The sequence below is a fragment of the Gopherus evgoodei genome, chromosome 22, assembly GCF_007399415.2.
Source record: "Gopherus evgoodei ecotype Sinaloan lineage chromosome 22, rGopEvg1_v1.p, whole genome shotgun sequence".
Taxonomy (NCBI): Eukaryota; Metazoa; Chordata; order Testudines; family Testudinidae; genus Gopherus; species Gopherus evgoodei.
The window spans coordinates 3,878,276-3,892,439 of NC_044343.1; the positions used below are offsets into that span (position 1 = coordinate 3,878,276).

The 14,164-nt window shown below is 47.9% G+C and overlaps 1 protein-coding gene across 10 annotated transcripts; it reads right to left on the reverse strand.

The window, feature by feature from the left end:
• Positions 1-306: 306 nt before the first annotated feature.
• SLC39A3 (solute carrier family 39 member 3) lies at positions 307-10,231 on the reverse strand. 10 transcript variants are annotated; one of them, XM_030540448.1, is made up of 5 exons: positions 10,167-10,231; positions 7,693-7,811; positions 7,283-7,324; positions 6,819-7,170; positions 307-6,212 (listed from the first exon to the last, which is right to left on the reverse strand). In XM_030540448.1, exons 4-5 carry the CDS (start codon positions 7,023-7,025, stop codon positions 5,472-5,474), a joined length of 948 nt encoding a protein of 315 aa, XP_030396308.1. In that variant the 5' UTR covers positions 7,026-7,170; positions 7,283-7,324; positions 7,693-7,811; positions 10,167-10,231; the 3' UTR covers positions 307-5,471. The 10 variants fall into 10 exon arrangements, with proteins under 10 accessions (XP_030396308.1, XP_030396303.1, XP_030396302.1 ...); XM_030540443.1 differs by having other exon boundaries at positions 7,693-9,054; positions 10,167-10,226; XM_030540442.1 differs by having other exon boundaries at positions 7,693-9,499; positions 10,167-10,208.
• Positions 10,232-14,164: the final 3,933 nt, after the last annotated feature.

A 14,164-nucleotide genomic window follows, 5' to 3' on the forward strand; every position in this document is an offset into this window, starting at 1 on the left:
ACAGAGCACGGGTATAAATGCCTGTGGAAGGCAATGAGCAGTTGGCCCCCATAAGCCAAATTCCTATCTGGAATAAGCAGATACAACTCCAAGTGGCTTCTGCAGTTAGCCAGGCCCAGGGTGTAAATCTGGAACTGGACCATGGCATGGAAGGCTCTGGTTGCATCGGGGCCCCTTACCCACAAGCTAAATGCACACCATTACGTGTGTACATCATGGGGCATCATCCGGAGAAGCAGCCTGGGGCACGGTGTGACGGGCAGAGCAGCCCAGAAACGTTAAGAACTAAACAATGAATGAAACAAATCAAGAAAAGAACCAAGTGTTTATTGGGAGCAGTTGTCAGTTTTCTGCTTTTCTAAACAAAATAACAACTGTACAAATAATAACCACAAGTTGCCCGCGCAGTTAAATAAATATTTCCATCACACACCTGGGTGGATCATTCTGGAGCACAGCAGAGTAACAGGAAAAGATGTGACCTCAGACAGTGCTTTTAGCAACCCCGCAGCCCTGATCCACCTGCAAAACGTGCCACATTTGTGGCTCTTAAGGGGTTAAATCCCAAAGTCTATCAAAACAGAAACCTGCCTTGATTGCAAAGGGCTCGCCCCTTCCATCAGCCAAGCTGGAACCCTGGAAACTGAGGAGGATGAATGACCAGCACCCCCGGCCCCACACACGCCAGGCTTGGCTCCAAAGGGTACTTCTGCAGGAATATTAACAAGTACGATCAATCCTGCTAGGATGATGCGTCAAAGGTTGGGACTGCATCTGGCACAGACCTCAGTCCATACCAGGAAGACTTTCAATTCACTTGAGGGGTACCCTTTCCTCTTCTGTGAACTCAATCTCTTGCATAAGAGCAATCCCCCCAGGAGTATTTTAAGCTGTAACAGCCCCTCTCTCTACTGGGGTGTGTGTGTGTCCAAACAATCTGAAAATGCCTTTAGCCCTTTCCTAATAGCTTGGGGTACATGCAGAGATTTGCCCATCCTGAGCAGATGACCCTTGGACACCACAGACAGATCTTTCAAAGACATCTCGTAGCTAGTGTTGTCTGCTTTGGCATGATTTTAACCCCAACCCCTCAGCTAGGAGACAAACACCTCTCTCCGGACAGAGCCACCGAAGAGGACAGTGACGATCAGGGATGGGGGACTTGGATGCCAGGAGGGCAGATGGGCCAAGAAGAGAGTCTCCCCCTTACAAAGGGATCCCCAGAAGGTCAGAGAACTACAATCAAAAATGCCCAACAAGGCCCAGGGGTTAAATACTCATTTAAATCCCAACAGCCCCTGATTTTCTAACCCAGGTTATCTGACATTTAGATCTGACCATGCCCCCATTCACACGTATTCATTTAGGATGTGACACAAGCACTGAAGAATCCCAGTGCGCTCTAAAATTCACTTCCCACGAAGCCCTCCTCGCTAATGGGCTGTCTTAAACTCAGAGCAGCTGAGGGATTATGGCTTATATTCTATTCAATTCATTGCATTTGTCTAGCTCAAAGCCACATTACCCCAGACCACAATGAAATACGGTACAGAGGCAGGGTAAGAAGGGTCAGTCAGCGCGTCTGGGAACCAACAATCATATGGACACATGACAAACACAACTTCATCATGCCCCACAGTGTACTCAATTATTTGTCCCTTCATTAGGGTCGATTTTCTGATCAGATCTGTATTAGTGCAGGCTCCCTCTTTGTGGATCCGACTGCAGAAGCGGACCTGTGCCTGTAAAATAAGCTATTTTGAAACTGAAATCTACACCAAAGTGGTACAGTTCACTTGGCCTTTAACAGAAGGTAAAAATCGGCTATCTGGTTGGAGAACACACCTTCTGCCCTGCCAAGGGGATGTTTCCATTACCTCTCTCTAACCACAGCACTATTCTCGAATTGACACGCCTTTGGAGAAACCCAGCGTTTATGAGAGAGACAAAAACGGAAGTGACATTTTCATAGCCACTCACGTTCCCTGACCTTTCACTATTCTTTCTAGTCTGGGCTAAAGCCCGTTATTGCTCCTTGTTACAAGGACCAGTTTTAAGTTTGGCCATTGTCTTGTTTTGTGTTGTAGGGTGCGTCTACTGGGGGGCCAAGGCACCGAACCTGGGTCACTTGATTCTGGCTTGCGGGGGGCGGGGCTAGAAATGGCAGTATAGACATTCCCGATACAAGAATCTGCAGGCTGAGCACTGGCTAGAACAAGTTAAAACCTCGGCAGACCAAACATTATCCCAGGGGGCTGGATAGGATCCACGTGCACGTCTACATCACTTATCCCATGCTGGAAAGGAGTAGCCCTTCCTCTGCATGGTATTTGCACGCATGACATTCAGTTAGAGGAGCTGAACGACCCCTCGCCTGCCCCAGTCTGATGCTGTCCAAGTAAATGGCTGCAAAGGCCCTTCTACCATCGGCTGCAACTGGGAGGATTTCAGCACAGTGCAGCGCCTGGGCTGGACCTTGCAGCTCCCCATCCATAAAGGCCAGCAGTCTGTCCTGTGATCTTGAGATGGGAATGTCAAGATGAAATAAAAGCCATGTTCCATGGTAGGAAATCTGCAGCACTGGCCGGGGACGGGACAGGACAGACGGGACATGGGAGGGGGAAGGGAGGGGACATGTGCTCACACACAAACACATGCCCAGAGCCACAGGGCAGCTTTCCTGTGTGTCCCAGCAGAGTACGCAATCTCGCCTGCACTCCTGAGCCAGGCACCCACTCAGCAATAGCAGGGTGGGGGATAGGTGCTGACAGAAGATACTGCTACTTTCCCAGAGAAGGAAACATGGACTCTGGCTCTCTCCTCCGGATAAACTCTGCAGAGAGGGACACTTCACCCAGAAGTACCACTGAGCAAGCGCATGTTTCTGGGCCAGGAAATCTATCCCTGGTTTGGACTGGGGTCCTGCAACTCACTGGAGCTTTGCTGGGATAAGCCTTGGCTATTGCTTCAGCTTGAGAGCATCCTTCAGGCTGTGGATCACTCACAGGGAGGCACTCCATCTCCTACCTTGCTCTGATTAACATTCAGCAAACAGAAGGTGCTCCAACAAGCGCTGGCAGGTGTGGGAGCTCCACTAAAAAGGAAGTCATTGCCCGTGGTTGTGGTCTGCCACAGGAGAAATGCAAATCTGGATACCACCTTGGGATTTTAGCTCCTCTGACGACAGAAGGGAGATCCAACTTTTCTGCACCTCGCTTCTCCAGGTCACGTCACCCCAAAATACACAGCCCCCGTCACAGTGTGCACGTAAGAGAATTGACAGGCCTGTACATGTGATAGTCTATAGAGGCTGCGGGTCTCACACTGTAATATCAGCCCTGCCTAGCCACCGATGGGTTGGAGGATGGGGGAAGATCCTGAATGTGGAAGTGGAGGAAAACAAAATGCTCTTGAACAAATGGGCAAGTGAAAACCCTGGGACTGAGACACCGCCCACGTCCGCTGTCTGTGAGGGGCTCAAATCTGGCAGCCTACCTGCAAGATGAAGCCTGCGCAGGACAAAAGCGTCTGCAGCCAGACGCAGACCACCTTTAGAGCAGCAGCAATACCCATCCCACCTCTGATTTACACAATGCACCACAGAAAACCAGCCCCCTTGCAAACTGCCCGTGGCCTCGCTTGTTTCACATTAACGCTCACATCAAACACGTTGGATCCATTCTCACTGCACACGCAACCCTTTTTAGTGATAATACTCAGCACTGCAATAGCTGGGACATAACTGACTAATTCTCACAACACCCCCAAGAGGCAGGATAAATATCATCAGCCCCTTTTTACAGGGGGAGAAAGACCTACCCAAGGTCACTCGGGGCTTCTGTGGCCGAGTCAGAACTGAACTCAGAACTTCAAGACTCATCCCAGGTCTCAGCCACTCCAGTGGTGAAGACGATCCAAGATCCAAACCAAACTGATAAGATTCCCGGATACTAAGGTGGTGTGGGAGAGAGCAGGAAAGAATACAATCTATCCTATCTCATGGCATCAAAGACCCCCAAGTATACTCCCTACAGCCGTTGCGTAGTTTGCACATCTAACTGAATATTTTTACACGCAGAAACAGCCAAGCCATTATGGACACTATGCCTGTCTCGCCATCAAAGCCCTGAAGAGGCCAGAATGAAGGGCGAGCGATAGAAGCAGCAGGATAGGCTGTGACTGCAGCATTGGACTCAAACCTCCATGTGGTGGCTAGCTACAAGAGAGAAAACAGAGAGAAAGTTTGCAATGCCACCTGCCCGCAATTCTGTATTTGTGAACCAAATTGGCACATCAAGCCAAACTGTATTTTAATTTGCCCTTGCTAACTGGGGTCATCTGAGGCCTAAAATTAGCCCCTCCCCATTTCTTCCAAGTAAGATTAATTAACTCCGGTGTTCTGTAGCGATTAAAATATTGGTTGCCAGACACCATCAGTTGGTCCTCATAAGTCACCGTATGGGACAGATGTGCCGTTATAAGAGAGAAGCAAACACATTAGCACAAAGACATGGCTTTGGGAGAGTCATTTCGGATCCGTCCAAGGGTGACCTCCCCCCCACAAACCAAAATCCACCTCAGACAATTGAAATGACCTAACTGGATTCTAGAAATTGCAAACATTCATTTGTACAAAGTCAAGACCATGCAGCCAGAGCTCCCTGGATGCTTTGGAAAGGATTTTGGATTTTAATGTTAAATTTTTCAAAGTGATCATTACCAAACTCCTAGAGATTCACGAGTGACTGTGCAATGAAGGGCCAGACAACGGTGATGGAACATGACACGTGGGGGTAAAAAGGACTCTGGCCTATTTCTTTGATTAATCTCTCAGGAACAATACCGACCCAACGGACTTTTTGTGGGTTAACAGAAGCTCTGCCAGCAGAGGATCCTGGCCCAAATCACACCTAAAAGACATTTGTTGTATCCCAGAACAGTTGATATTTTTGGCAGGTAATAATACCAGCCAGGTTTCTACTCAAAACTAAACTGGTACAAGCAGCTTAGTGCTGTCTTTCGATCCATTATCCCAGACTGCTTTCAGTTCGGTTTCTCCATTACTTTTCACCTCCTTGGAGCCCAGAGACAGATGGCAGGAGACACAGGATATAAAGGCAGGTAATCCTGTGCTGGGGGTGGGATCTCTAGATAAACAGCAGAACGCACAGCTGACAAGGGCCCTTTGGAGGCAACATTACAAACTAACTACTTCACCATGACCTCCAGCAATCTCTGCACCAACTCTCCAAAGCGCTGTTACAATGCCACATGAAATCTCTTTTTGGTCACTCCCCAATCTTATTTTCTGTGAACCCCTAGGGAACAATTCTCCCTTTGCCAGGTTGATGCGGAAACAGCCCCCAGACGGTGATGTTCCTCAGCGTCCCTGCTTGGCTGAAAAGGGGTCATGTTCTCGGCACCATTTACAATGGGGAGGAGTCGGGGTTTACTGTCCATTGCTCCAGCCTTCACCACTTGAAAAGGATAAGCAAGGCCAAGGCCGTGTAGCCCAAGACGAGGAAGAGGACCTTCAGCAGGCGATCGTTCTTATCTTCCAGTTCCTTTGCCAGGATCTCAAAGAAGGTGACGAACAAGAAAGTTCCCGCGGCAATGCCCTGTAAGAGCACAGAAGCCACGCTGCTGGCCACGTTCTGGGCGCTCTCGATGCCCATGCCGATCCCAATGCCCAAAGGAATCATCAAACTCACCGTAAGTGCTAGCTTGGCGGCATCTTTCAGTGTTAATGAGATCTTGGCCATGCTGATGCCCAGCGCCACAGCCACCAGCGTCTCGTGGATGGCCACGCCCAGGAACAGACTCATGATTTTGTTTCCTTCCTCCTGGAGGCCCAGGGCCAGGCCCTCAAAGATGGAGTGGGCAGACAAGGCAAACACCAGGCTGAAGAGCCGCAAGGGGCTGGATTGGGAAAGCTCCTGGACATTCAAGCCGTGGCTGTGGGAATGGTGGCTGTGCTCCTCGTAAAGCGTGCGCCCTCTGGAAGATGCTATGAAGGGGCTCTCATATTCTGAGTCACTCCCGACGTCTGAGCCGGCGTTGAAGGTCTCCAGGTCGATGAAGGAAGGCTTCTCCTTCCGAAAGGTCAGGATGAGCTGCTCCACAAAGACCGTCATAAAGAAGCCCACCAGCATGATGGTCTCAGCCAGGGGGTAGTCTGTGGTCACCTTCCCAAGCTTGAGAACTTCCTGAAGCTGGAACAAAGGAAAAGGAACCTGCAGTGAAACTGGCTGCGTCATTCACCATAAAAAATGACCGGGGGGGGGGGGTGGAGAACTCCTCCCTAACCTTTAAAAGTTTTCAGTGTAAAGGCCAGAACCACAGCAGGCTCCCAACCACGGGCATTTGCTAGGGTACATCAGGCTTGTGTTACTGGGTCTCTAGGATCCTCCCCCTTGCTTTAAGGATCAGCCTCTTCCTGGGGTTCCCATGGTATCTGGTGTGCACTGTAATATGCAATGAAGCTGGGACTGCCTAAACTCATAATGATGAATACGGGGTTATGGGCAGCCCAAGCATGTGCCTTTGTAGGGCTGGGATTAGGAGAAGCCCCTATGTGGCCTACAGTTGAACTGGAGATGTTGGGCACTAGCTGGCAGAGCAGAGGGTTTAGTCTGATAATGTGATAGCTTCCAGAACACCCTGGGAAACTCATGGCACCGTTATCACATTGAACAACATCTTCAAAGCAATGTCATCTGCAAGCAGAGACTCTCCCAAATCCCCGCGTCAGAACAGAAGGGATTATCTGGACTCACTGCAGTTGCAAATAAAACCCCAACGAGTTTGCCCACAGCTACCTTTTCTCGTACGGCGGGGAGCAAGGCGTTGAAGCAGGTGGCCAGGAAGACCCCTCCTCCGAATGAATTGCAGAGGGCAATGAGCTTTCTGGAGCGATGAGCTTTCTCATAATCCGCTTCTATTATCTTGACAGGCAGGAGGGACCCAAGCAGCATGAGGAAAAAGACCCCCAGTAGACACAGAACTTTGACTGCTTTGATATTCATCTTGTCTCCCTGAAGAATGTCCCCTGCCAGGGACTCTGTGAAAAGTGAGTTTGGTGGCGTCCTTCAGATAACTACTTCAACTGTCACATCAGCATTTAAACTGCAAAAACAAGTGTCCAAAGAATCACGCTCCTGAGCTCGCTAGCTGTGGAAAGGAGCAAGACAAATGATATTTTCCTATGTAAATAAATAGTTATAAGAGCGCATTTCATCCCAAACCTGCATTTCAGTCTATATACAGGAATTACGGCACTCACCACTAAAATGCAGCCATCTCTAGAGCGGAGGGAACCAAACAGCTAGCACGCACAAATGGGGGTAAGGAGGTAAGCAGAGAAAAGGGAAATTTTCAAAGTTAGGACACAGGGCAAACTCATAATCCCATAACAAGCACCTCCAGATCTTTCATACTGAATAGAGGCAGCCTCAGTTTTGAAAGCACCATCTGAGAGACCCAGTCACAGTAAAACACAGAGAATGTAGGTACCAATCCTGCAATCGGATCCACACAGGCAGAACTTTGCACCCACCAAAATCAAACTGCAGGATAAGGGCTTTAATTCAAGCCACTTTGGAAGAATATTACTTCACGTAGGGTATGGGTAACTTCTGTTGTTCAAATTACTCTTTTACCATTTATGTGGTTTTCTTTTTAAATGTAACTTACCTGGATCAGTTTCAATTTCTTATGCCCGGAGTGCAATGTAGATATGGTTGGGCTGAAAATCCTGCTGCAATGTTTGGGTTGCCAATTCTGAAGGTGAACGGCTGAATTATTTAAAAAGCCTGTTTTAAATTAAACGAATAAACAATCCTGAAAGCATGTATTTTATTAGGTTTTGAAATATGATAATTTTTGTTTAGCAAAAACCTAAACCATCTGTAGTATGCCCCTTTAAAGGGAAGCCCTAGGCAGAAATTCAGTGTTTATTCTTTATTTTCTCATACAGAACAACAACAGAGTGGATGAGAGAACGAACAGATGGTAGCTTCACAGAAGACAAAGATGTAAAACTCAAGCTCCCTGAATCACTATAAACAATTTACTCTGAAACATAAAAGTTTCCCCCCATATGGTATATGCAGCCAGGGTGCAATTTGTATTCCACAAAGCACTTTAAAAGAAGAAATGGGTTAAATTAAGATTAAATATTTTTTAAAGGTATACGATCAATGATGTTTCCCTTGAGATCTAGAAATTAGGCAGAAGCACAGCTAAGATTCTAGCCCACTTCCCTTAGCTATTACACTGAACTAAGTTACAGAGTCAAACCAATGGCATGTTGAGAGGTTCTTACTGCCGTGACTCAAAGGTAAAGAGTTCCATACGGCCGGGAGCACTCAGCAATCACAATATATTTCACTCTAATGAATGAAGACAAAATGTTCATAGCCATACCGATGCTCAAACCAATGAGGGACAAGGTAGATAATTGGATACCTGGTTACTGGACCAGCAAATGAGATTGAAAACAAAAAACCTTGGGGCTACAGATTTCCTTGAGGGGGTGACAGTGTTTATGATCATCATCTCTGTGTACTGGTCTGGGTTATTCTACACTTTTGTTTATTAAAAAAATTTTAAATGGTTGGGGATCTGGTAAAAGGATATAGCGCCTTGCATCTGTAGGTTAACAGTTCCAATCCAACCCCAAGGCAGTAGTGAATTAAAGGGGTTACTGTCTGATGGCTGTCTGGTGGCGTGCGTGAAGTGAGTTGCTGGATTTCAGTCAGGTTTTTGGTGCAGAGGCATGCCCAGTCACGAAAAAATACCTTTGTCAACAAGTGGGCCAACCGGTTCCATTTTCAAACTTGGCAGAGAAGCGAGAGAGCGAACAGATTGAGAGAGAGAACTCTTCTATCATGTTTCCAAGGTGGTCTGTCCAGGTCAGGGCTTAGGTACATTGCCAGTAAGCTTGATCTGCCTGCACCTGATCTGTAGCTAGAGAGAACTTCATTTTCCAGAGCTGTCATTCCTGAAGAAAGTATCTTCCCCAATGCATGTGTATTAAAACATATGTTTGTCCAACTAAAGGTAACATATTCAACATTAGCTGTCTTGCCTGCACTGAACTAGCAAAGTCTACAGAGGATTCTGAATATAGACTTCGATTGGAAACACCCTTAGTTTCTTTGGAGCAATGCCCAATCTTTTAAGAACAGCATATTACTGCTCTGCAGAATGTTTTCCTTTGTGAGCTGCATGGTTCTAATAGCAGATGGAAATTACCATTTTGTAGATAATTTCTTCCACAACAAAAGTGTTGCATTATAACATTGTACCAGACCCAAAGACTGTTTTAATGCCCCCTCTCTCCGCCTGAAAAGGAGCATGAAAACTGGACTGGTGAATTGGAAAAATGGACGGTGACGAAAGAAGTTTGCCATTTGTCAATGCTTTGATCTCCAGGACAAAGTCGATATGTTGTTCTGATCATGCTATGCTGTCATACAAACAAGACCATGCTGGGTCCCTGAAAATATTTGGGAAGGTTGTTAATGCCTGTAACTCATATGACAGCCCTATCAGATTGGGCTGGGCACGGCAAATTTAGATTGAACAGCCGTCTGACAGAGGATGGTAGCTCCTGCGTTCTTAGGGACTCAAAAATGCTGACCCAAGACATGAGGGTTGGAACCCCAACTGCATTTTCTAGCTGCTGCTGCTAGTCCCTCATTTGGGGGGCTACTCTCCCCCTAGCTTTCCTGCCTCCTCAGAGCATAGTGCTGTTGGGTCACCGCACCATCACACTGCCCCCAGAGTGCGGCTGGAGGCCAGCCCTGGGACGTGGGGGGAAATCCCACCCCGCCCCCAGACCCCTCACACCAGCCCCTGGGTCCCTGGTGCCAGGCTCCCCCAGCACCGTGACCACCCGCCCCTGGGGCCGGGGCCAGCCCCAGCTCCTTGTCTCTGACTCCCAGGAGGCCCAGGGCTCCTAGACCCTCTAACGACCCAGCCCCAGGCTTCCACCCAGGCCTTGGTCCCCCACGCCAGGCTCCCCCTCCCCCATCTGACCTCCCCTCCCCCATGTCCCCACCTGACCACCCCTCCCCCACCTGTCTGCCCCCCTCCGTGTCTCCTTCCCCTCGGGCCTCGTCCCCCAGCACGCCCGGCTTCCGGGACGGTCCCTTCCCACTTACCTTCGGGATCTTTGGCCGGCTCCACGCCCGGACACCTCCCCCTCCTCTCGCAATACTGAGGTTCCACCCTTTCCGGAGACGTCCACCTGTGATTGGCTGCTGGGGACGCCAGGAGAGAAACCGCCGTTTCTCACTGGCTGGAGGGGACGCCAGTCAGCGACTCTGGCCTCGCCTACCCATGAAGCCGAGCCAATGCCCCGGGCCACGGGGTGTGTCGCTGATGAGGGCCCGAGGAGAAACAAGAGCCCGCTGTGAAAGGTTCCGGTGCCTGTTCTAGAGGCTGCAGAGCTGTCCGGGGCAATAGGTGCTGAAAGTGGCATTGTACGTGTGGGGCTGGTGGTTTCAGCAGGGCGGGCAGAGGTGCTGGAACTAAGGGTGCTGCGGCTCCCCCGAGCTTGAATTGGTTCCTATTATATAAAGGAGTTAGAGTTTGGTTCAGGGGATTTCAGCAACCCAGCTAGACAATTTGTTCCAGCAGCACTGGGGAGTGGGAGGAGGATTCCTGGGTTCTGCTTTCAGCTCCAGCAGGGACTTCCTGGGTAACCATGAGCAACTCACATCCCCTCCTTGTACGTGTTTCCTTAACTGGAAAACAGGACAAGTGCTAGCACCCCTGCCCCACTACAGCAAACTAGCATCTCAAGTTCTGAGGGACCCTCAGATGAACAAGACTCGAGCAGGGGAAGAGTGGTGGTATCAGTATGAGAACAGCTGCTTTTAACAGAGGCCTTCGCTCTGAAAGAGAAAACACTTGAGCAGAAGCTGTTAGCAAAGTTCAGCAACTGCCTTGCTAGAGGGGAGTCGAAGTCTCCCCTACCAGTATACAGGAGCAGGGCTAAGGTAGCTCACAATGGGGATACGGAACATTTTAGCCCTAAGTCAGTCATTAGAACAGACCAGGTGGGAGTGAATGAAAATAGCAACCTGTAGAATGTGAGAGCAAGGTGAGTAGGGGTCACTTAGGGCAGCAGCCAAACATCCACCAGCCTAATTGGTGTGGACCGGTTCCCTGACTGTCTAAGCAGAGAGGTGGAGACAGAGGAGACTGAACCCTCAGTTCTAGAGGTGACACTGGCAGAATTCAGGACTGAGACACAGCAGTGGAGGTAGCATCTCTGAGAACAACCAGCACCACCATTTGTGCTGCTGTCCTGTTGAGAAGTTAGAGGACTTCATTCTCACTGGGGAGTAAGTAGGTCCTCTCCCTTAAAAATAAAAATTCTAAACAAAGAACCTTCCTCTCTCTGCATTGCAGGTGGATGGTCAAGAGTGAGAGGTAAGTGTCTCCCACATACCCCCTCTAGAGGTGCTCCTCAGGGCATGACTCACCTTCCAGCTTACAGGTCTGGATTTCTGCTCCCAGGAAAAGTCCTACTATTGCATTTGCAAACAGAAAAGGCAGTTTGCTCTGCACCTCTGACCGCGCAAACCGTTGCGAAGGGACTATAGTGAAATCCAGCTGACACATTCACATCCGCTAAGGAAATGTCCAGCTGTACTAAATATTCTCCCAATCTTTGGCAAAACTGCTGTAAATACACAAGGCAAGGAGCAGTTCAACACCTGTAAGTGATGGCGGGTGACCCTAGGTAGGTTCCCTCCCCACTGCATCAGTTCTGCACCTGCCATGCTACCAGAGGGGGCCTTCACATTCCCATAAACACTTGGTCTTATAGGTAACAGCAAGTATTTTTATGCACAAGATGCTGTTTTTCCAATGAATTTTATTTGGAAAGAAGATCAGAATCCATGAGATGTAAAATAAATGCATTTTGCAGGACATTATAAGAGGGGACGGGCAATGGCCACCAGTATTAGATGAGTGTACACACACAAGAGGGAGAGAAATTGGTTTGGCTAGATTAAACACACATACCTAGGAACAAATAAAGGATAACATTTAGGTTGAATACCAAGGAAAAACTTTCCCAACGAAGAGTTTTTCAGCTGTGAAGAGCTGCAAGGGAGGTAATGGAAGCCCCATCATTACGATGTGGACTGTCAGGAATGATTATGAATTGAGTGCAAGGTGGGGAGAAATTGACGCTGTTCCTTCAACCACACATCATCTCAAACAGGTGTGCTTCTAGCACAAACTGGGCACTGAAGATCCTGCATGGAGAAGAACCAAGTAGCATTTCTATCAGCTGACACACACACACACGTTAGTAGTAAAGCTGAAAAGCCAACAGGACAAACAGCATTTCCCAGTCTGAGGGGTGGAGATAGAGGAGAAACCAAACCTGCTTCTTTTCAAGCAAACGGGGTTTTGGAGGCAGGGGGCAAGAAATCCTCTCAAGCTAATTGGAAATCTGCAAAGACTATGAAAGGCAACTGGCTTTGTGAAACAGAAGGCTCTGAATACACAGAGGTGCTGTTGGGAAGGACAGACATTCACGGCCCTAAGCAGAGGAGTCAGTAAAGTGAGACAAAGGCACAGGCTGCACCAAAGTAACAACAGGTTCTCTGCTCCACAGGGAGGTAGGATGAATGATGAAGCAGGGCTGGTCAGGGCTGCTCAGTAGAGAGGAAAAGCCAACAGAACTTTTCCCTTTGCCAGCTCCCAAATGAGACAGCAACAAGAAATCTTTGCTTTTCCCTATTTACATCTGGCCTCCTTTTGTGCCTGAGGGCTCAGTGGCTGGCTGAGATTACAGGGGGAAGATGGGAACTAGGGGAAAAAAGATGATACTTATAGTTAATATCATAGCTACATGAATTTAGTTTATATTACTGTAGCACTTAGAAAGCACAACAAAGGATCACAGCCAATGGACATTGTGGAGCATGTATTTCTCTAAGAACCTCACCAGGCTCAAACTTACCAAGCATTGGTGAATTGATTAAGATCAGTATTCACTACTGAAGTTCCCCTCTGGGAGTAGAAAAGAGGCATAACAGCACCTTAACTGGATGCTTCAAGTTTTGCACTGAGTGTCCAATTTATCCCAGGGACTACTCTAGTTTAAGGGATGGACTTTGTCCAAGGGCTGAAGTTTCATAGTTTGCTGTTTCATAGCTGGTGACAGAGCCACAGAAATTGTTTCTTGCTGGGAGCGAAGTTATAGTCAGGCCTGACAAAGCCTGCTCTGTAGCTCTGCATCTTTCTTACACCTGCACAAAGTAATCATGCTTGTGAGGAAAACAGAAGCTACAAGTAACTTCAAAGCCAGAAAAGACCAGTTTGTTTCCAGGGTGGGGACTTAGTTATGGAGCTGGAGGCCATGGCTCTGGCTGAGAACCTCACTGTATCCATTGAGGCATCGGCTATGAATGCTGCTGCCCGGGAAACTTTTGTTAGACACACACCGTTCACTCAGCTGCAGGAATGCAATGCTCCTTTGCCATTTAGAAAGAAACTGGAAGGGTTAAAAAAAAAACCCTTCAGTATCTCTGAACCACTGTTTTAAAAAAATTCACACCAAAAGGAAGAGAGAAAAAGAGTTAGCTAATGGTTCCCCCACTGAAGTTCTAAATTGCAAGGACATCACTCAGTTTCACTTTCAGGTGTTTTATCTTTATAATACAGTGGGTTGTGTTTTTTTTTTAAATAAAAACATTTAAATGCATTAGTTAGTTTTAAATGTATCACTGCAGGTGCTGCATGTGAACTGCTAGCCACAGAAGGTCCCAGGGGACAAAGTGCAAGCCTCACCAAAAGCAAAAAGTTCTCTGCACGAGGTGAATGCAGCGAGAGGAGTTGCGCCCCTTCAGCTTGTGAGATGGAGTGTAGATGCAGGTATTCCAGAGAGCTAGACATGACTAAATATTAGCTGATTCCATACACTATATTGGATCATCCAATCACAGCCCTTTCTTATAAAGTTATCAGTTTTTGCTAGGAAGATGGGGGAGAAAGTTGAAGCGCTAAGAACAATCTTAAAATGCCATGCCCATTTTTGAACAGTCCATAATAAAATTTGTGGTGAGGTGGATGTTGTTTTTACAACTCTAAATTTAAAATATCCTTTGGGTAACGCTCAAAAAGACACAAGAAA